The sequence below is a fragment of the Lutra lutra genome, chromosome 15 (genome assembly GCF_902655055.1).
Source record: "Lutra lutra chromosome 15, mLutLut1.2, whole genome shotgun sequence".
Taxonomy (NCBI): Eukaryota; Metazoa; Chordata; class Mammalia; order Carnivora; family Mustelidae; genus Lutra; species Lutra lutra.
In genome coordinates, this window is record NC_062292.1 from 30,842,729 (window position 1) to 30,865,955 (window position 23,227).

A 23,227-nucleotide genomic window follows, 5' to 3' on the forward strand; every position below is an offset into this window, starting at 1 on the left:
TGCTGGGTCATAGGGTAACTCTATTTTCAACTTTTTGAGGAACCTCCATACTGTTTTCCAGAGTGGCTGAACCAGCTTGCATTCCCACCAACAGTGTAGGAGGGCTCCCCATTCTCCGCATCCTTGTCAACATCTGTCATTTCTTGACTGGTTAATTTTAGTCATTCGACTGGTGTGAGGTGATATCTCATTGCAGTTTTGATTTGGATTTCCCTGATGCCAAGTGATGTTGAACACTTTATCATGTGCCTGTTGGCCATTTGGACATCTTCTTTTCCTGCAGAACTTTTTAAGATGTAAAATTAAATGTGCAACTAAAATACATGCACGTGTATCTTCAGTGTGTCACAAGTTTGTGTTATCATCCACATCTGATGTCACGAGTGTTTTCTCACCTTCCCAACTGTCCTCTTCCTGAAGAAAACCCTCTTCCCAAAACACTGGTTAGTTTACTCAGGATGCTTCCTTACAACACACACAAAACAGTCTTATCCCTATAACACCACTGCACCTACTGAAGATTAACCTACCAGGTAAGGTTCAAGATTTCTTTCTAGTTCTTTTTGTCCTTTGAATATGTCCCACTAATTGGTGTGTAATTTATTTGAATTAATTTCTGTGTGGTATGGAATTACTATTTTAAATATAATTTCATTTATAAAATATTTTTAACAAAAATTCTGTCTGGACTTTGTGTCATACTTAGGATAGCTTCTCCCACTAAGATTATATAGAACTTCCTCCATGTTTCTTGAAGTACTTGTAATTTTTTATTTGACATCCAACTGATGCAAGAAATACAGAATATAATAGGCTACCTAACCTAGTATTAGAGCAGTTTTTCTTTCTTTCTTTCTTTCTAAGATTTTGATTTATTTGAGAGAGAGAGAGCACGAGCAGGGGAAACAGCAGAGGGAGAGGGAGAAGCAGGCTCCCCACTGAGCAGGGAGCCCACTGAAAGGGATTTGCTCTTTCTGTTTCCGGGTTCAGTGAAGGTCTAAGTAGCGATCTCAGATCAACCTGTTATATAAACATAAAGGGATGAATGATTTTCAGTAAAAGGATATTTGTGATGAGAAGTGATCACATCAAGCAGAAGGGATGCCCAGCTGTGGGAGAGAAAGGAGATCAACCATCCTCTTCCATCCTGGAACAGTCATGAAAAGGGCTCAACCCTGGCCTCCCGACTCTAGGCTGGGAGGGGCCTTGGAGGTGGTGTAGGGGTCTCCAACTCTCTGCCCTTTGCACACGAACCTTATTTTAGAAATCACTTTTAGTGTTTTTTTTTGCAGATTACACTGGTATCCACTGAGCCTGGTCCAGGGCCACTGGTTCATTTGTCAGACCAAAAAAATTTTTTAAAGGTTTTTAAACATTTTTTTAAGTAATCTCTACATCCAACATGGGGCTTGAACCCACAACCCTGAGATCCAGAGTCATATGCTCTACCTACTGAGCCAGCCAGGTGACCCAGACCAAGCATTTTTATCATAAAGGGCTCTACATTTAGCATGCATAAAATATATTTTATTTTTTTTAAAGACTTGTTTACTTGAGAGAGAGAGAAAGAGCATGTGTGCATGTGCAAGCAGGGGGAGGGGCAGAGGGAGGGAGAGACAAGCAGACTCTACCCTGAGCACAGAGCCCTATGTAGGGCTCGATCCTAGGACACTGAGATCATGACCTAAGCCAAAATCAAGAATCAGGCGCTCAACCAACTGAGCCACCCAGGCGCCCATAAAATGTGAACGATGCATTTTACTTGGTCTGTAGAGGGTTTACTGATACAACTGCTATCTGTTAAAAGGGAGGTTCTAGATAAACATTCTGGTTTCTGTAATTACCAGAAAGACTACAAAACAGCATTCTGAAGTCTCAACTCACAAAAACACAGATTTGTTTTTTCAGGCCTAAAATTGGAGCTCAGTAAATGGGTGACCGTCCAGGGACTTCTCCCCTGAATGTCTGGGATGCCCTTCCTTCTCTGACCAGCAGGAGTTACACTCAGACTCAGAAACCGCCTCCGGTTTCTGAGATCATTCATCTATTCCACAAAGCACTTAGAATATTGTGGCCAGTGGACCATGCTTCCAGGCTGGGAGGGACCCAAAGATAAATTTAAAATAAAACCTAGGCTAGCAGACTTGACTTCTCATATGTGGAAAGGCTTTAAGCCAAGTCCATGGACACCTGTAAAGTTATAGTGGCAGATGTCTTGGGCGGTGGCAGGGAGATGAGTCAAGCGTGTGGGGTCCAGGTGGGGGCTTCTTCTTACTTGAAAGCATTCCTGGAGGAAGTGGAGTGTGCACCAGTAGTGGGGGTGGGGAGGGGGCTTCGACATGCGGGATGGAGGGGAAGGGGCTCCTGGCGTCAAAGGGAGCTGGAGGTGTCTTTTGGCCTCAGCTGAGATGGAAAAGTCTGTGAGAATCAAAACTTTCAGAAATGGGAAGCAAGAGGACGACTGTGAACCAGGAGACGGTCAGGTGTGTGTACCAAAAGGTGACAAGGTTGCAGGGTCCTAGACGTGACCGCCTGCCTGCGAGACAGGAGGATGTTGGGGCTTTCATGTCCCAGCATATGAGCCAGGGTCTGAAAGGGGGCTGCTTGGGACCCAGTGGGAGATCGTGAGCACCTCCATCCACTAGCAACAACGCAGAGGGAACCAAGAGGCAGCCACATGGATGGCGTTGTAGGGTGAGACCCCACAGGACCTTGATCACCAAGCAGAGGACTTAGGACATTTTTTTTTTCCCGAAGGCACTAGATTCCTTTAAAGGCAAATCTGGCATGTGCTGGGAAGACTGTTCCTGGCCCCACCTGTGGCTGTTCGGAATGTCCTTGCAGCCAGAAGTGCTCCTTAGCTGCCTCTTTCTGCCATCATCCCCTGGGAGGGACAGAGTCCTGCTTCGTGGTTCCTCACTGTCTGTGTCCCCAGCCCAGGGCCCAACTGGGGAGGAGGACCAACTGGCTGGGGGGCAGGCGAGGGGGTTGGAGCCACATCCCGGCTGAGCAGAAGGCAGCAGGAGGAGTCCATGGGCTGGAGGACACAGCCAAGCCAGGAGGACTGTTACTTACGAGGGAGCGGAGATGGGATGGGACAGCTGGACATGCACAGCCGCAAGGGTTGAGAGCAGGGGAGAACCAGGTAATCAGGTCTGCCTCGAATCATCCAGAGATTCGTCTGCAACTTATGCCTGCGGGTGGGAGTTGTGGCCGAGACTGTGGGTGACGTTTTGAGCACCTGATTTTAGCTCGTGATGCAGAGATATGTAAATAAGGTGGCAAAGGAGGAGGAAGACAGAATGATCACGGACACACATGTCATATACGCACATGTTATTATTATATGCACGGTGTAAGTATACGTTATGCACCTAGTCCATGGTGGACGGGAGGGAGACAATCAGATTATTTTTGTAGGCAGCCAAATGCTTAAAAATGATTTCCTAGGGCCTGGATTTCCTGAGTCTTTGGCTCAGGTCATGATCCTGGAGTCCTGGGATTGTGTCCAACATTGGGCCCCCTGCTCAGTGGGGAGCTTGCTTCTCCCTCTCCTCCTGCTGCTCCCCCTGCTTGTGTTCTCTTGCTCTCTATCAAATAAATAATGTAAAAAAATGATTTCTTAGCAAGGCCTTCATAAACTGTTCCTTATGACATAGGTGTGACTTCAAAGCATCCTGATATGTAAAGGGTTTTTTTTAGTGGGGGGCAAGGGTTGTCACTGATGGGAATCCAGTGGGTCACACACAGCCCAGTGGCACCTCTGCCACTTAGGGACCTTAGGGACTGAGGAGTCCCTAAGCTCTGGGCTCAGCTCAGTCCTTGGACTTTTTGGTCCAGCACCTGGATTTTCTCGGTCCACATGGGGGCAGATGCATGTTCATTAGAATTCCAGCAGAATGATTTGTAAGAGGGGTTTGTTTACCTTTCTAGTGACAGAATGCCTGAGTCTCTGATCTATTCCTATGGGAGGGAAGCTACTGTGACCTGTGCTAGAAGGGCTCTCGGTGATGGCATCGTGTGCCAGAAGGCTGTTTTCAGAGCATAGAACACAGATAAGAAAACATGGCGGTGGGCATGTGTCCCATGTTCTGGAAGCCTGAGGAACAGTCCCTTCTCAACAGAGGCTACTTCTCCATGGACATGTGGGGTCTTGGATGGAGATAGATGCTATTGGCTTCATTGTCTCCCTAGACCCATGTGTTCTTCCCAACCCCCCTCCTCTCTGACACTTGGATCTTTCAATGGCTTTAGTATCGCCAACACAAGCCATAGTCAAGGGCTATTTCCATTGGCTGCCAGACAACGCAGGTTCCACTTCCCAGAATTAGAGGACTGGATTCCTGTTTCAGCCCACAGTGTTGATTAAACCAGGAGTTTGGGAAGGATTTCAGCTTCTCTGAATTTTTCCCATGCTGACGAATGTGTTATTTATGTTGGGAAATTAACATGACCTGCTTTCCAGCAGCTTTGGCTGTTCTCTCTCTGCAGCTCCAGTAAGAGGGCACAAGCCAGAAAGATGGAACATTCTAGAGGCTACCCAAACTCCTACAGCACACCCGTGTGCCCCTCCACTGATGTGCGATGTCTTTATCTGCTAGGAAGTGTGGGCCTGGACGCTTCTCTGGAGCACGGCTTCCACTGTGAATCTTTAGCTCTTGATGAACTCCTAACCTTGAACGACCTCTGGCCCGCCCTGTTGCAAATGTGTGAATGTCTTCCCCAAGAGAAGGTTAGAAATCACGTGGTGAGGATCACCTCCCAGGCAGCAGGGAGGGAGTCCACAGGGGGCACTGGGGATCATCCTGGAGGCTGGAAGGAGGCACAGCTCAGGGGAACAGGTATCTTCGGGGTGGCTGGTGGGCCGCTATGTGGGTGAGGACCAGATAGGGTGAGTCATCTTGGGAAATGGAATACCACGCACACTTGTGCTAGGGTTGACTTATTGGTAACGAATCACAGGGATTTAGCAAAACGTTTGCTTCTGTTCTTCTGGGAGATAAACAGGGAACGCCCCATGTGATCACAGGATGAGGTTAAGGGTCATTGACCCAGGGGAGATAATGCCGGCCTGTTCTCTCCTTTGTGCTATGCCACTCCTCCACTAGCATGACCACAGGGAGTCAAGATGATGAATAGGAAAAGTGGGGTTGGGAAGTGAGGATGCCAGGGTTTCAATGACACTCTGGGTTACTGGGACAGACAGCTGTCCCTTGTCGAGGGGTCGGTGTTTCCCTTTGCAGAATGAAGTTCTAACAACTAGTAGACAGAGTCGTTGCGAGAATTTAATAAAATAATGTGGTTCAAGGGCTCAACAATTGTAAGCACTGAAAAAAGGAGACGGTCCTCAGTATTCGACCTAAAATGTCACTTTGTTTTTTGAGATAGCTAAGAAGAAAGACACCTGACGAGACTCAGGGCTCCCTCTTAGGTCCTCTTGGCATCTGGGGTCCCAGGTGTCATTTCTCTTTCTGCATATTTGAGGTTAAGTTATAAAACCACAGCTTTGCTGGAAGCTCAGAATTGACACACTGCTTGTTCTTATTGTTTGTTTGTGGGAGAGGATGAGACAAGATCTTGCAGCCTTCTGCCCAGGGAGGTGAGCTGTGTGTAGGTTCTAGAAGGTTGTATAGGTTCTAGAAGGCTGTGAACGGTCAGGTGCCGGGAACATCAGTCAGGCAGAATCCCACAGGGCTGAGGTCCAGGAGGTGGTGTGACGGCCACAGGTAAAGCAACCAATGGGGTGCATGCAGATATATGACATTTCAGGAGCTGCTGGTAGCAACGGGATTTGTCTGCAGTTCCCACCCCTTTACAGATGTAACAACCTGCATTTCTGACTTCTGTTTTATGAAAAAGGACAATGGGTATAGGACAGAGAATGTGAAGTTATTGATGGTGTTGATGACAATGTTGTTGATGTTGGTGCAAGGACCTCACATGTTACACATTTCCACCCTATGCTTGCCTCTTCCTGCCATGACTCGCGGAACCCTGGCACACTCTTGGGCTCTTCCTTCCCTACCCTTCACATCCCAAAGCTTCTATCCGCAGCACACGCGTGTCCGTGTCCCTCTTTCATCCGCACCACCAGCCTGGGTTGGGAGTGCTTTGCTTGGATTATCAACGTGGATTTTCCCTGAAGCGGAGCCTGATATAAGGACTTGCAGGGAGGGGTCAGAGGGACTGCGGAGGAGGAAAAGCATTACCGAGAGTCCAGACGACTTTGAGCACTGCAGTGTCATTCCACCACGTCCTTTCAGGAAGCCTAAAGATTCTCCAGAAGAGAGAACTTTACTCAGTGTTTCTGTCCCCTGTCACTGAGGGGGGACCCTGCACTTGCCCGGGGCCTGGTGAGCGCTGAAAGACCCTGCCTGTCCCCTGGGCAGTGGTGATAGGTTCCTAATTGTCTTCCTGCCTCTGTGTCTGGCTCCACATCCTGTGCCCCCAACCACCACGACCATATGGTGGGTGTGGCCTTCAAAGGAACAGCTCTTTGCACAGACTCCTGTGCTTGAAAGTCTCCATGATATCCCTGAGAAGAGGTTAGCAGCTCAGGGGGGCTTTCCGGACCCCTTGAGCTGCCCTTGCTGGCACCCAGAACTTCCCACTCCCCCATGTGGTCCTGGTCCTGCTCTCCCTCCCCTTGCTTCTTCTCACCATCTGAAAGCCTACCTGTCCCTCCGGGTGCAGCTCACATGTCGCCGGTGTCAGCCTTCCACTGCTGCATACAAGTTACCATACACCACACAGGTGACTGGCTGAGCAGGCGGGGGCCCCAGGGGGCAGCTGACGGGCTTTCCCCTGGAGGCTGTGGGGTCACTCTGCTCTCCAGCTCATCTGGATTCCCTGCCGACCTCACTTCCTTGCTGTTGTAGGAGCAAGGTCACTTGTCTTGGTGAGGGTGGCCTCCACCCTCTCTGGCCCCCATGCATGACCCCCATTTCAGAAGCAGCAGGACCACCTCGGTGAGATCCCCCCGCATTTCAAGTCTGTTTCTTGCTGCAGGAGACTCGGTGTTTTGCCCGGGCCCACCCGGACAACTCCCTTGTGTCAGAGAAGGTAAAACCATCACGTGGACTCATTCCATTCACCCTAGGGGGGATGAGGTCATATAAGGCTGGGGGGCCTGGGGTCATTCCCAGAATTTGGCCCACCGCACCGCTTCTCCCAGACGGCCTTCCTCGGCCCCTTCCAACCAGCTCTCTCCTTCCTACAGGGAGTGCCTCTTGTTCCCCCAGAAGAGGGGCCACTGGCCTTGCAGACCTGCCATGTGTCATCCCCAGTACTGGTTCCTCAATGTCTCTGAGTTACTCTTGTGCTAGGACGTACCTGGGTAATGTGCTATATTTAAATATGGAAAGACACATCAAGGTCAAGAGCTTAAAACGTGAAAGGAAAAGCACAGAGCCATGAAATAAATGAGGTTCTATGGAAGAGGGAGGGATCCATGGCCAGACGCCCATCCCAGCTGTGGCATCGTGGGGATAGATGGTGCAGGCCACCTCCCCACAGCGACACCTCCCGGGTGCTGGCTGGCTCTCTGATGTGCATCCCCTCGGCCGCCCGGGTGGTGTCATGAGTGTCCTCAAAGTGACCACAAAGACTAGAACTTCCTGATTTGCGTGATTTTGTGGTGTTTTCAGAGATCACATCTGGCCAGTTGTGGAAAGAGGAGCAATAAACTTATTCTCAACTGGCAGTTTGGTCACAGGACCTGTTCTGTTTGTTTTTTTTTTTAAGACTTTATTTATTTATGACAGAGAAAGAGATAGCGAGAGAGGGACCACAAGCACAGAGGATCTGGAGAGGGAGAAACAGGCTCCCCACTGAGCAGGGAGCCCCATGCGGGGCTTGATCCCAGGAGCTGGGATCATGACCTGAGCTGAAGGCAGACGCTTAACCGCTGAGCCACCCAGGCGCCCCGGGCCTGTTTTTGTTTTTGTTTGTTTGTTTGGGGAGATGATTCACATAAAAAGACCTTTAAAAAAAAAATCAGACGTTCAGAAGAGGGGGATATAGCTTCACCTGTAAATTGCACACAGGACGAATCTGTGCACGTGATAAGTGTGAACAAGGCTCCCTAGGGAAGCACTTTGGCATGTGGTTAAAAACTATATTCACACCTGCAAAAACAATAATGTTAAAATTTAAATCTAACTTTGGGGGCCCTGGGGGGCTCAGTCAGTTGAGCGTCTGCCATCTAGGGCACGGATCGCGTCTTATCCATATGCTTCATATCACTACGCATGTAGTAGACGCTCGATAAAACACTGCTTAAATGAAATAAAATTTCCTCCCAGTAAATCAAGGCCTCAAGTATATGGAATAGAAAACACCCAACTTCAGGGAAGCTCATTTTTTATTTTTTATTTGTTTAAAGATTTATCTGTTTGAGTGAGAGTGCGAGCAAGCATGCAGGGAAGGGAGAGGGACGAGCAGACTCTGCGCTGAGCACGGAGCCTGACAGCTGAGCTCCATCCCACAACCCTGAGATCATGACCTGAGCTGAAGGCAGCTGCCCAACCATCTGAATCACCATGGAACACCCCCCCAACCCTTTTTTTTTTAAGTAGGCTCCATGCCCACCAGGGAGCCCCATGTGGGTTTTGAACACACGACCCTGAGATCAAGACCTGAGCTGAAACCAAGAGTCAGACATTCAACTGACTGAGCCCCCCAGGCGCCCCTCCTGCTTCAAATTTTGTAGTTCTTCCAAGTTTGCCTTCTCTGTGGACCTTTTTAAAAAATTTCTCTGGGCCTCAACTAGGGCAGTACACATGAGCTCGGACAGGACTTCTAGAAAGACTCCCCACCATCACACTGGGAAACGCTAGTGGTGCAGCGGGATACAGTCCTGCTGACAGATAACAAATGTGAGCTCATGCCTAATTGTTACTGGATGACGATGGGGTTTAAGTGTTGGTATAGAAAACCTTCTGATGAGATTTTTCCTTTCTAACTGTTTATCTTTGGCTACTGGGAAAAAAATTTTAAAAGTAGCAACATGATTGCCTTCATTTAATAATTAACTGCTGGTAAAAGTGTGTGCTGGTGAAAGGGAATGTCAAGAGCTCCAAGAACTGGTCCTTTCCCCAAAGGAGCCGTGCCATTTATCTACAAAACTAGTGTGTTGTTCACAGGCACTCGAAAAATATTTGAATAAAGCCCATTTACAAATGGTTTAAAATGGTTTTTAAGTGACGAGAACGCAATTCATTCCAACCTAATATGTTACTAGAGACCGGAAAGGCATGCGTGTACATTCCTCTCCGTGGAATTAACAGCTTTCTGTGCTGGGGGACCACAGAGGCCACGGCATGATGGCCCGTGATGACGGGCAGTAGCCTTTGTGATGTCTCGGCACTTGAAAGTGTCTATCGCGATCTGCTGGGCCAGATTTCTCTTGCTTGCCCATAGCGAAGCCTCAATTCAGGCTTCTGAAATCCAACTCATTCAACAGATTTTCTTTATTTTCAGGTTATGCTAGAATTGTATAGTTCTCCACACGCGCTTACGCCCGGAGCCAACCATCAGCAATGGGTTTGGGTTCCCTAGGTCCTTTCACCCTCGTTCAACCCAAGCCTCTTGTAGGCATTTAAGGGACGGCTCTTTGGCGTGATAAGTAGGCCATAAGATAGGATAACACTCTGGGTGCCATGGACCTCGTGGTATCCCCCCAAAATTCACAAGCTGAAGCCTTACCCTTCAATGTGGTGGTATTCGGAGGTGGGGCCGTTGAGAGAATCACATTCATGTGCGGTCACGAGGGGCGGGCCCATATTGAGATCCTGTATGAATCCTTTGTAAGAAGAGACACCAGGGACCTCACTTTCCTTTCTGCCCCGTGCGGATACACTTCTGAGACGCCAGTCTGCCAGCGAGGGAGAGAGGCCTCATCAGGGAACAGGGTTGGCAGGCACCTTGGATCTCAGACTTCCCAGCCTCCAGACCAGTGAAAAAAGAAATTCCTGTAGTTTCAGCCACCTAGACTATGATGTATATATATATATATATATATATATATATTTTAAGATTTTATTTATTTATTTGAGAGAGAGAAAGAGAGCATGGTGGGGGGTGTGGACAGAGGCAAAGAGAGAAGCAGACTCCTCGCTGAGCAGGGAGTCCCACGTGGAACTCAATCTCAGGACTCTGGGATCATGACCTGAGCTGAAGGCAGCTGCTTCACGAACTCAGCCCCCCAGGCGCCCTTAGACTGTGCTATTTAGTACGGCCGTAAGCTGACAGAGACACTGGCTTGAACCACATGCGTTAGAGACAAAGGAACAAGTCATTCATTTAATTCCCTCCCTTGTTCATTCACGTGTGCACCCGGCTACCATGTCCTGGGACCTGTGGTAGGCTGTGAACAATCAGCGGGAAGCAGGGATGGGTAGAAGTCCCTGCTCTGTGGTTTGCAGAGTAACACCAGGAATACTAGGAACGCAGGCCAATGTGAACATGTGGAGGTGGCGTGGCGCACAGAGGAGAGGGCCTTGGGGCTTGGCTGGAGCATGTACTGGGGAGAGCAAAGAGGGCACAGACAGTGAGGCGGAGTCTCAGAGGGTGTGGGGCAGGGACTGGGGGTGGTGGTAAAGCGGGTTTGAAGCAGGGGTGTCCATGAGCACGTGTGGGACTTTGGATGGGCACTTGTAGGGATAAAACACCGGGAGTCTGAAGATATATTTGGGAACCAGAGAGAACTGAGCACAGGTTAGAGGGGACAGAGAAAACGTCCAGCTTGATGCCTCGAGCTCTGGTTTGAGAGAGTGAATGAGCACCTGTGCCATCCTTGGAGACAGAAAGTACTGGAAGATGACTGGACTGGGGAGAAAAGCCATACATTTGCTTTTCGATGAGCTGTGGTGGCCACACTTCGAGGCAGCTGTGCGGCGATGTCAAGCTGGCCATTGGACAGGACCGGACAGGGTCCCCGGGACTGTCCAATCCAACTGAAACGAATGCAACACTGTATGTTAGTTATACTGGAACTCAAATTTATAAAAAATCACAACTTCAGCTTCTCACTTGCTCTGGCCACATTCCATCACTACACTTGGCCCACAGCTTCCGCATTTGGCAATGAGGTTCTAGAGCCCTGAGGAGCAGACCAGACCGAAATGTGGACCTTGGCCCCGTATGCTGGTGACAGTTAGGACTGTGATGTATGAGGAAAGCAAGAAAGGGTAGGACCTGAGCCTCGCGTCAGGGCTGGTGGGGAAAATGGGGAGAAGAGGCAGGGAGAGGAGGAGGAGGGGGAAACCCAGAGAGCCCCGTCCTGAAGCCCAGTGACAATTGCATTGGGAGAGGGAGGGGACAAGCATCACTCCCATGACAGAAAATGTTTAGGCATCCGTGAAATAAAGGTGACTCTGGCAAGTTTCAGATGAGGGTGGGACCACCAAGGGTGAGTGAGGGGAGGCCCAGGGTGGGGACAGAGCAGCCAACAGGAGGTAAGAATGCCATGCATTATCAGGGACGCAGGGAATTCCTCAAACCACATGGAGGTACAGCCCACAGCACAGACAGATGTCTTCAGAGCCCTGAGTTTGTCCTGTAAAGTCACCAATTTTGAGTCTTTTATCACGAACACAAGTGCACACTGGGCTATTCCTCCCCCCCACCCTCCTTCTCGTGGAGAACAGGGGTGAGCTGGGCCTGGGGTGGGGGGGCAAGGGGCCATGCTCACCGCAGGTGATCCCCATAGTGATGGAAAGCCACCCATGGCTTTCATGTTTCTTTTTTAGAAACATGGTATTATCTAGAATGTAGAGCAGACCCAAGAAGACAGAGAAGTATAATAACCATTCGTGTGCTACTCACCACCTGCCCCCACGTCCTCTAAATGACCACGTGGCCCCATCCTGAGATTTGAATTTCATGTGATTTTCATGTGTCACAAAATCTTCCTCTTCTCTCTGGGACTCCTCCCCTCCCTCCATTAAAGAATGTCAAAACCATTTTTGCTCATAGGCAATACACAATCAGGCGGAGAGCCAGCGTTGGCCTATGGTTTATCAACCATGAGGTTGGAATGTGGATCGGAGGGCACAAGAGGACTCGTGTTGACAGCCCCCAAGGATGCTCGGGAAGACCCCCCCTGAGGCTACAGCAGGAGTCAGGGACGAGACTTTACCAAACCTGCAGAGACAAGAGAGAATGGTAAACTTACGATTATTATTAAGTACCATCCATTCTATACCTGAAGGACAACATTGGGGCTGAACATAGACAAATAAGTGAATAAATGAATAACAATTGGTTTTTGCCATTTTGTCCAGTTGGGGTGAAAACTGTGTTTTTTTTTCTATATCACATGGTGTAAGTATTATGATTGACAAATAAATAAATAAATAAAGCAAATGGAGGACCTGGGAGGCTCACTCTGTTGAGCTTTCGCCTCTTGGTTTCAGCTCAGGTCATGATCTCAAGGTGGTGGGATAAGCCCCATGTTGGGCTCTGCGCTCAGCAGGGAGTCGGCTTGGGATTCTCTCTTTTCCCTCTGTCTCTGCCCCTTCCCTGGCTTGTGCTCACGCTCTCTCTCTCTCTCAAATAAATAAATAAATAAATAAAGCATATAATGAGCATATATATGTACATTCATACATTTCTGCACACCCTTAAATGGCTACGGGATAGGGATGAGGTATTCATTCAACCTGACTTCCAGAGCCTTCCATTGAGGTGGGCACTTGACACATGAGTAGAAGTAGGGTAAGGGGGAAAAGTGTCCAAGGGAGATGGGGGTTCACCTTCGGGGAGGAGATAGGGGAGAGGCTGGCTGGGGTCAGACCGCTGAGGGAAATGGGAAAGGGGGTAACTGGGAGGGGAGGCTGTTGGGAACTCAAACACTGGACTCCAGCCCAACAGATGAGGAGAGGTACTGTGCGCCGGGTACAAGCTCCCCTTGGGGCACCCCACCCAGCTTGCGGTTATGTGGCTTATCTGTCCCACAGGCAGTATAGAAACAGAACCGGGCCATTTTACTCCAGGTCTTCTGTCCTTGCCTCTATTTCCATTGTGATCATTTTATGAATAAGCGGGGGGCTGCTGGTGCTCATATGAAATGTAAGGTACTCTAGCATGTGACCAGCTTCTGGGTGGTAAAGAGACGTGTTCTCTATTGAGAACGGGAAGTTTAGTGACTGATGCCCAGAATTCTTTTTCTAGATGAAGGTGGATCGTGATATCTTAGGTTGTTGCTGAGATTTCTTTCTGTGCAAAGAAAGAATGAAAACCCATGTATATGAGGCCAGGTTTTTTTTTTTTTTTTTTTTTTTTTTTTTAAAGTGCTCAAGGGTCCGTTTATGAGCTGCCAGTTGCCAACGAGGATCCTTGTGGGATGGGATGCCCCGCTTGCTGTCTTCTGCCCCAGCTGCTGGCAGCTTCATCCTCCGGGGCAAACATCTTGGACTTACCCTTGACTTCTTTCTCTCATATCCATAGCTAACCTGTCAGGGAATTCTTCAAAACGCATCCCAAAGCTAAGCACCCGCACTACCAGGCCACTGCCCAAGCCACTCCCATGTTTGGCCTGGACGACTGCAAGAGCTTCCTACATTTTCTCCAAAATCCAACGGTTCCGCACAGCCACCAGCGTGATCCCAGGGAAATAAGAGTTAGATGGTGTGCCAAAGACCTTCCCAGGGCTCTCCACTGAGCCCTCAAGTCCGGGGTGGGGGGTGGGGGTGTCACTCCGCCGGCCCCTTACGGTCTCTGCAGCTGTCTAGCACACCCCCCCTCCCGCCCGACGCAGACAGGCTGCCCGGAGGCCTTCGCACTGGCCAGTGCCTCCGCCTGGAAGCCTTCTGTCCTGGGGGGTACTCCTGGACCACCCTCTTAAGAGTTGTACCTGCAGGCTCTTCCCCCGACCTCCTTCAATCTTGTCCTTAGGACCGTACTGGTAATTTGTGTAATCATTGATTATTGATACACTTCGCTATTGGTTTCACCGCTCATCCAATGTTTGTTCTGTGCATCTGCATACGGCAGCGCTCAGAACAGGCGGCAGGTGATGGATGAGCACTGAACCAACGCAGCGACAGAGCCGCTTTGCTTAACTCTGGACGACGGTCCGCCCAACCTACCTAGACTTCACACAGCAGGTTTGGAGACGTTTACATTCTAATGGAGTCAGGTGCTCTTCACTATTTCCGGTATGAAGGGGGGTGGTGCGCGACACGGGGTTTAGGGATATCTGGGAAGGGGGGTGCCGGACCCAGAAAGAGTTGCCAGTCCTGGAGCTGGGCACCGGCAGGTACTCTCCTCGCTGGCCTCACTTCTCAGCCTCGCTGCGGAGGAGGCACTTCGGGAGGGCCCTCCACTGGAGCTCCCGCAACTCGGGGGCTGCTCCACAGCTCTTCCCCGGAGCCCCCCACCACGGGGGCTGCCCCCAGCTCTTCCCCGGAGCCCCCCACGAGGGTTGCCCCCAGCTCTTCCCCGGAGCCCCCCACCACGGGGGCTGCCCCCAGCTCTTCCCCGGAGCCCCCCACGAGGGTTGCCCCCAGCTCTTCCCCGGAGCCCCCCACCACGGGGCTGCCCCCCAGCTCTTCCTCGTAGGTCCCCACCACGGAGGCTCCCCCAGCTCCTCCTCGGAGGTCCCCACCACGGGGGCTCCCCCAGCTCTTCCCCGGAGCCCCCCACCACGGGGCTGCCCCCCAGCTCTTCCTCGTAGGTCCCCACCACGGAGGCTCCCCCAGCTCCTCCTCGGAGGTCCCCACCACGGGGGCTCCCCCAGCTCTTCCCCGGAGCCCCACCTCGGGGGCTGCCCCGCACCGGAGCTGTTCCCCCACTGGAGTGCCCATCCTCCTCAGGGGCTGCCCGCCCGACCTGGGCTTCAGCGAGGCCGCGCCTCCCCTCCCCCAGCGCGCGCCCGCCACGGGGCTGGGGAAGCGCGCCCCCCTACAGGCGGAGGGCCGGACCGGCTAGAGCCGCAGAAAAGCGGTTCCTTACAAGGCTGCTCGGCACACTTTAAACCGTTTTGGAGGCTTGTTTATTGACTACAACAAAAATATGTACGCTCTACCATTGAAGTAATTTTTAGTGTATTCCTTTACTTAGTGAAAGCGAGTCAGACAAGTTTTCCCATGGAACCTGGGCGACCGGCAGAGGGATGAAGGTGGAGGCCGCGAACCCTCGCCCAGCCGGCCGCCGAGCCAGCCACCCAAGCCTGGCTCGCGCAGGCGCGCTCCCGGTCCCGCCCGCGCAGGCGCGCTCCCGGCCCCGCCCCGCCCCCACCGCCGCGCGCGGGGGGCGGAGCGCAGAGGGCTCGCGGGCCGTCGCGGGCGCTGAGGAGACAAAGCCGCGTCGGGGCCGCTGGGGGTGGGCCCGGGGCTCGGTGGCGCCCCCGCCCGCGGGGAGGGCTCGGCGGACCGCCCACGCAGCGGCCGCCTCGCAACAGGTCCGCGGCCTTTCTGGAGCTTCGCCCTGCGCCGCCGCCCCCCGCTCCCGAGACCCGGGCGCCCCGCTCGGCCCGGGCCGCGGCTCCCATGCGGTTCGGGTCCAAGATGATGCCGGTAAGCGTGCGGACGGGCGCGGAAGGGCGCGGGAGCCGAGCCGGGCTGCGGGCGGCGCGGCCCGGCTCCGGGTCCCCCAGGCCGCGGTCCCGGCCCAGCCCCCACCCTCGGCCCCCCTCACCCCCCGGGCGCAGCCCCCAGCCCTCGGCCCCCAGCCGGCGGTGAGCCGCGGGCAAGCAGCCGCCGAAAGTTTACTCCGGTCTCCGCCGGGGTCCTCACTTGGTGCGCTCCTTGAGCTTCGAGAACAGGGGCCCGGAGTCTCGGTTGCTTTGTCTTTTTAAAAAACTTTTTGTGGGAGTGAAACAGGCATCAAACTTGCCCTTGCCTTAGTTTTGGTTGGGTTTCGCTCTCGGTGTTCGATGGCAGCCCGAGTGTCGGGTCGCGGGAGACCTGAGTGCCCGCGGCGCCTTCGGTCTACGGCCCCCCTCCCCGAGCCCCGCGAATCCCCCAAGTCCTATTGAGCCCCCATCCCTCCATGAACACCCCGTCGTCACCCCCCCGCCCGAGTCCCCGGCCCCGGAATCCCCCGAACCCTCCTCAGCCGCCTCACCCCGCTGCCCCGCCCTCAAAATACCCCCGAACCCACGGAGCCCCCATCCCCCACGAACCCCCACTCCCCTCCCCCGAGTCCCCGGCCCCATGAATCCCCCGAAACCCCCAGGCCACGAACCCCTGGCCCGCCCGTTCCCCCTCCCGAGTCCCCGGATCCATGAATCCCCGAACCCCCCCAGCCCCCCACGAACCCCTGGTCTCCCCTGTTCCCCCTCGACTCCCCGGCCCCATGAATCCCCCGAACCACCGGCCCTGCCCGTACCCCTTGTCCACCCACCCCTCGGAGTACCCGGCCCCCTGAATCCCCCGAATCCTCCAGCACCCCCCCAAGTCTGATCTCCGGCACCCCCGAGTCGCCTCCCTACGAGCCCCCTGGACCTCCTGGCCCCCAGCCTCTGGTCCCACGAGACCCCCCGACTCCCCAACCCGCTGAATCCTCTGAACCTGGCCTCCAGTCCTAGAGCCTCTGGTCTCCCCCAACCAACCCTCCGAGTCCCCGCTCCTGAAGGCTGGCCCCCCCCTACCCCCCGCCCCGGGCTCTGGCCCCCCAGGGCAGACGCTGGAGTGAAGTGGTGCTTTCCTTCAGCGCCCGTGGTGGGAGTGGGAAGGGGTGCTGGGCTGGGGGCTCGTGCCTGTGTCCCCTGCCCCCCCCCCCCCAAGTTGTGCTCGCGCCTCTCCCCCGGACCGGGGTCATTTTGTGGCCCTTGCTGTTTCCTTATGGCTTCGTGTGTTGAGACAAAGAAGCTAGCAACTTTTAACGGCATTACCCCATCTGTAGAATGGAGTGAGGACAGATCGTGTTCACTTGCAGTTACAGGTACAGAGTAGAAAGTGGTCGTCGTCGTCCGGGTTCACCACCCTCACCCCTCCCGCAAAGTCTTGGGAGGGCATCCTAAATGTTCACAGTCAGCAAACTTAGTTTATCGGGATTCATTGTTGAGTTTTGATGGTTTGGGGTATTTTGTCCTGCCAGGATTCAAGGAATTGGAAAGTGTTGAGCGTTCTGCATCCTGTTTTAGTTTAATACCTGGTTACAAAGTTAGGTTTGTGATGCAAATGCCACGTATTAGAATATGGACCATGGAAGAAGGTGAAGGAGTTTGCTATTGAAATATTTATCCCTTCGATTTACATTTCTTCCCTCCCCCCCCTTTTAATATTTCTTTCTCTTGAAATGGCTTTTGCAGGTTGTCTCTGAATTTTCCTAAAAATAGGAGCAAGATAAGTGTTGGTTGTTGCAATGGGATATCTTTTTTTTTTTTAAGATTTTTTTTTTTAAATTTATTTATTTGACAGAGAGAGATCACAAGTAGGCAGAGAGGCAGGCAGAGAGAGAGAGAGGAAGGGAAGCAGGCTCCCTGCTGAGCAGAGAGCCGGGACCCCGAGATCATGACCTGAGCCGAAGGCAGCGGCTTAACCCACTGAGCCACCCAGGCGCCCTGCAATGGGATATCTTAAGGATGGTTTCATGTCAAGATATCTTTTGGGCTTTCTTAAAACTTAGGAGAGTTTTCCTTGTCCCTGCTATATACCAGATGATCCGAATCTATGAAAGGTTATGTTGCTCTGGAGACTCTGTGTTAGTGAGTGTTATGGTTCTTCTGATCGCCCTCAGCACGGACTCCCAGTGTGGGGGGCAGCGCTGAAGCCAGAAGCAGCCAGGACCTCACTACTTCAGCTACGACCTTTGTGACCAGAACCATCTTATTTTATTTTTTAAAAAAGATTTTATTTATTTATTTATTTGACAGACGGAGATCACAAGTAGGCAGAGAGGCAGGCAGAGAGATAGGAGGAAGCAGGCTCCCTGCTGAGCAGAGAGCCCAGTGCGGGGCTTGATCCCAGAACCCTGGGATCACGACCCAAGCCGAAGGCAGAGGCTTTAACCCACTGAGCCACCCAGGTGCCCCAAGAACCATCTTCTTTTAAAAAGTGATTTGTCGGGGTGCCTGGGTGGCTCAGTGGGTTAAGCCGCTGCCTTCGGCTCAGGTCATGATCTCGGGGTCCTGGGATCGAGTCCCGCATCGGGCTCTCTGCTCAGCAGGGAGCCTGCTTCTCTCTCTCTCTCCCTCTCTGCCTGCCTCTCCGTCTACTTGTGATCTCTCTCTGTCAAATAAATAAATAAAATCTTAAAAAAAAAAAAAGTGATTTGTCTCAGGTTCAGCATCTGTAAAATGGGGATTATGATCCTATGGAGGTCTTAGAGGGGGTCAGAGGATTAGGGTTGCTAGTCCTGAAGCGCTCAGTACCGCGTCCAGCTTGTGTGGGATTTGCAATCCTGGTGAAACCATAGCTTCTTATGCCTGGGGTCCCTACAAACTGGAGGCAAGTTTTCATTTAGTGCCATTGTATTAGGTGTGTCTTTATCCTGTCGTTTCTTGGGTACTGGAAAATAAACCCATTTTCTTAAATATATTTCTCATCTTTGGCTTTTAATATACTTGGTTTTTTTTTTTTTTTAAGATTTTATTTATTTATTTGACAGGCAGAGATCACAAGTAGGCAGAGAGGCAGGCAGAGAGAGAGAGAGAGAGGAGGAAGCAGGCTCCCTGCAGAGCAGAGAGCCTGATGTGGGGCTCAATCCCAGGACCTTGGGATCAGGACCTGAGCCGACGGCAGAGGCTTTAACCCACTGAGCCACCCAGGCACCCCATTATACCTGGATTTAAATTTTAACGTTGAGGGAAGTTTCATATTTTCTTACTTTGAAAAATTCTAACCAATTTATTGGGAAAAGCTGTGTGCTTCCTCTGACAAAATGGATTGTCTCAGCATGTAGACAGTTGTCTTGGTGTGCTTTTTTTTTCCTCGTTCTTGTGGTTAAATGTACATAACAAAAGTTTCCATTTTAACCATTTTTACTTGTGAGGTTCTCTGGCACTAAGCACATTCCTTGATTTGCTTTTCTAGGCATTCTAAAGATAACAGCTTGCTGTTTAGACAGCATTATATTAAAAATGTGCAAATAAATGGTGTCTTTGTATTTTCTCACCAAATGGTAGAGAAGTAAGTGATTTTCATGTGGGACATGAAGTGATAATTGGACCCAAAACCATAGGGGGAAGGTGCATTTTAGTAGGCTAACTAAAAATAAGTAGGCAAACAGCTGAGTATCAGGGCAGAGGTAATGATAGGGTGTGGTGGAGCGGGAGTGATAATTAACACCCATTTTCAGATACCCACCAAAGCATCTCTGATTCTCTGATATTTCTTCCACTTGGTAAGAAGAAACTAATTAACTTCTCCTACTTGACACCGTATTTTCCTCATCGCAGAAAGCATCGTTTGTAGGTTGAGTATGGCTTTTTAGTTGAGCCTTCCTCACTGTATTTGATTATCAGATAGAGGGAGATAATTATTGCAAACAAAATTTCTCAACTATTCAAAATGATACCAGCTATGTTTTTTCATTACTTTTATTTTGCAAAGCCATTGTATGTAAGCAGAGCCTGTATTCAGAAATGTCTTTATGAGTTAGCCAACTCTCAAAGCGTTGTTCACTGCTTCTTTTAGATGTAGCTTTACAAAAATTCCTGTTTGTGCCTGCTATCGAAATGGTGAATAAAAACAAACAAAACTGCCCACAAAACCACGAGGTATTGTGTGGTGCCCCATGGAAGGTCGGAGGACTTGGATTTGCCTGTCTGTATGGTAGATACCGTGTGTTACACACGTGTCTGGCTGTTACAGAACTGTGCTGTGTCCATCTTGTCCCCTGTGGTGGCCACCAGCCTTCCCCTATGGTGGCCACCGGCTACCTGCAGGTACAGCATTTGAGATATGGCTGGTGGGATGAACAACTGGTCTTCAAACAATTTTTTAGTGTGAATTATATCTAAGTAGCCACATGGGCCTGGTGGCCACAGCACCGACATGGCGGGCAGTTTGGCAAAGTAGCCCAAAGAGTAACTTTACGTTGCAATCACATATTTGCAGCTTCCTGTTTACATTAACACTTAATTTAAAAAAATTTAATTTATTTATTTGACAGAGAGGGAGAGAGAAGGCAAGAAAGCACAAGTGGGGGTGGGGGAGGAGGCAGAGGGAGAGGCAGGTCCCAGGACCCCGGAGCACGACCTGAGCCCAAGGAAGGCAGACGCGTCACCGGCTGAGCCCCCCCCCCCGGGTGCCCCTACATTAATACTTTCAAATGAACTCATGACGGCCTGTTTATCCCTAATGACTTGGGAAATGAGTTTCCCAGGGCCTTAGTCTAGTGTTCTCTTTGACCGAGTCTCATCGTGTGGCCCTGATACAGATCATGACTTTAAGAAAAGGACAGATTATTTTCAAAAGCTCAGTTGACCTGAGCATGATTTAAGTTTTAAGTTTGTGGCATTTTCTAGGGCTGCAGAGTGTCCTAATTATTTCTAGTTATTCTGTGATGCTGTAAGATAATACCCGATTGGTTGAGCTTCTAGTTAGGGGAGTCTAGGACAAAAAAATTGGGTTCTCGCCGCATCTTCTTTGGCAGTCTGAGGGCTGGTTGGTAGGATTTGTGTTTCTAGAGGAAACCACCTTGTGCAACTTACAGACCAGAGGCAGGACTTCTGCTTAAATACTTGTATTATTTTCCTATGAAAGGGTGGTCTTATTTGCACATATCTTCCAAACTGAAATTACGTGTTGAAATTAAAAAGCTTTCGAGTTACAGCTTTAGAACGTTGTATTCATAGGATAATACCACAAGGCGAAAGAATTTCTCCTTGTTGAGTAGTAATGTAGCAACTTAGCTTGGTTTGACTCCAGGATAAAGTTTAAGGTAAGTTCTCTAGCTTTGTAGAATTGTAATTCTCAAAGGCTGTTAAATCATCTCTTTTTAAAAAAATGTGGCAAATACCTCACATTTTCTGTGCTGTAGTGAGATTTGTTGCCTTGTGACTTCTATATTCATTAAAAGCTGAAATGCATTAAACATTTTCTGTATCTTTCCCTGTTTCAGGGAAGTGGTTTAGACTTTCTAAAGAACATTAGCACAAGCTTACAGGAGCTTGTATTTTAACAGTTAACTTAAAGGGAATTTATTTATCTGGAAGGCATGAGAACGGAGGGTCATTTACTCATATACTGTTTCTAGGAAGAACTGTTTTCTCTCCCAGTTCCTGTCCCCTGTCCCACATCTGTAGAAAGTAGAAACAGTAAGACAAAACCTGTTTTTTTTTTCCCCCCTGAAGCTTTTAAGGAATATTATCGACCTTTATCTCTTGGTAATCTGTGATAGTTTGTGGCACTGGTTAAAAACTCTGTCTGAAGCTAACTCCATGCCGTCCTTGGCGCTCCTGTGTCGTGTGGCCTCTCTCCAGCTCCGTGGGGACAGCATACCAGGGCCTTTTGGTGGGATATGCTGTCCCAGATTGTGAACCTCTCCCCAACCTCTACTAAGTGTGAAGTGATAAGGAGAGTGGGGTGGGAGAGTTTAGGAATCCAGAGTGTTCTTTTCTGCTCTTGCCACGTAACCAAGTTAAACCTGATTGAAATACTTGCTTTTCGATGGTGTGCTGTGTTCTGAAGAGAGCATTTTTTTCTCTAATCAGATGTAATTGAGAAAAGAAAACACAGATGACAGATTGTGTATGAAATGTATACTTATTTTGGAGTGCTGAGTGAGACATTAACGTTTTACATTCTGTTGTGGAGAGCCAAGAGGAGCTGTAGTCCGTAGGGGACTCTTCAGAAGCATTGGGTGACGCGGAGGCAGGGCCCCAAAAACATTTTGTATATTGTCCCAACAAATGAAAGTCCTTTCAGCAAAGAAATGCACATTCTAAATAGATCTTGTGTAGGAAAAGTAGTTGCCCAGACTCAGCAACTTGTGGTCATTTTCTAGTTTTTTCTGCATAAAATTTATACCAAACCACATAGTTTATTGGGATGGTAAGAGAACTAGATTTTCTTCGAAAATACTCATTTGGCCAGTAAATACATAACTATTAATTCTGCAGTGCAAACTTAAGTGATCTCTGCAGAAACAAAATTTTAGCTTAGTACTTCAGTTACATTTCAAACACTTGAAATAGAAGTGTCCGAGACACAACTTGAGGAAAGTAGAGGAACACCGTCAGGAATTAAGGAGTCTGGAATTCCACTTGTACGTGCTGGTGGTAATAATGGAAGAGGGATAGCACAGCTCACCAATACCCCCCACCCTCACCCCCACCCTGTGGAATGAGTGATTCTGTGAGCAGAGCGGGGGGCTTGGAGGCCCTGTGCTCTGGCGTCCCTCCCAGGGAAGGGGAAGGAGCTTCCCCTGAGACCCTGTCTGTGCCCCACACTGTGCCCCCTGCTTTAGGTTGGTCATCCCATTGAATTTCCTGATGACCTTGTGAAGTGTGTCTTCTCCTCCTCATTCCACAGATGAGGAATTTGAAGCTCAAAGTTTTTCAGGAATTTGCTCCTGATCACTCAGCAGACATGAGATATGAACCAGGTCTGCCTGTGACAGATATTCCTTGAGGTAGGTGGCGGTGCCTACATTAGACTGTTTCTGTATACGCTGTATGGGATGCAGTGGCCATCGTGTTCTTTTGGTGAATGATAACCTCAAACATTAGTGTTCAGAACATAACTACAATTGTTTTTGAAGTGGCAAAAGGAGAACAGATATCTTTCCACATTTAAACCTAAACTGGGTGAGATTAGTAAGTTTCGAATGACAGGGAGGTGACCACCTTGTCCCCGTGCCAAAGAAACACCTCAGTACGTGTTGTCTTTGTGCCTCTAACACTTCACGGAGATCTCAGCCCCTGCATGGCATTGGCGGGGTTTGGGGGCGGGCAGCCACCGTTTGAAGGAGGTGTGTGGAGTCCTCATTCTCTGGAGGATGTTTGTAAACAGGGAGAAGGAACAGAAGTGGATGGGTGCACTGGGAGACGTGGAGGATGGGGGAGACGTACAGCGTCCGCGGGGAGAGTGCCGTCCCCAGCCTTCAGTCTTCAGCCGGCTCCGGGGGTGGAGTGGTACAGCAGTGACCTGATGCGCGCCACTGGTGCTAGGAAGTCGGGGAGGACGCTGAGGGACAGTGCTGGCTCCGTAGTGAGGAGTAGTGATCCAGCTTATTGAGATGAATTTGTCAGATGTAAACTAGGGCCTGATTTGGTTTGGTTTGGTTTGGTTTTTAAAGATTTTGAGAGAGAGAGAGAGCACGCGAGAGCGCACTA

At 50.4% G+C, this 23,227-nt stretch overlaps 1 protein-coding gene across 2 annotated transcripts in view; it reads left to right on the forward strand.

The window, feature by feature from the left end:
* The first annotated feature begins 15,275 nt into the window (after window positions 1-15,275).
* TP53BP2 (tumor protein p53 binding protein 2) overlaps window positions 15,276-23,227 on the forward strand; it is a 56,410-nt gene continuing 48,458 nt past the window's right edge. For both annotated transcript variants that reach the window (XM_047705431.1, XM_047705434.1), the window contains exon 1: window positions 15,276-15,518. In XM_047705431.1, the coding sequence (XP_047561387.1) occupies window positions 15,492-15,518 (27 nt within the window). In that variant the 5' untranslated portion in view covers window positions 15,276-15,491. The remainder of the gene's footprint in view (window positions 15,519-23,227) is intronic.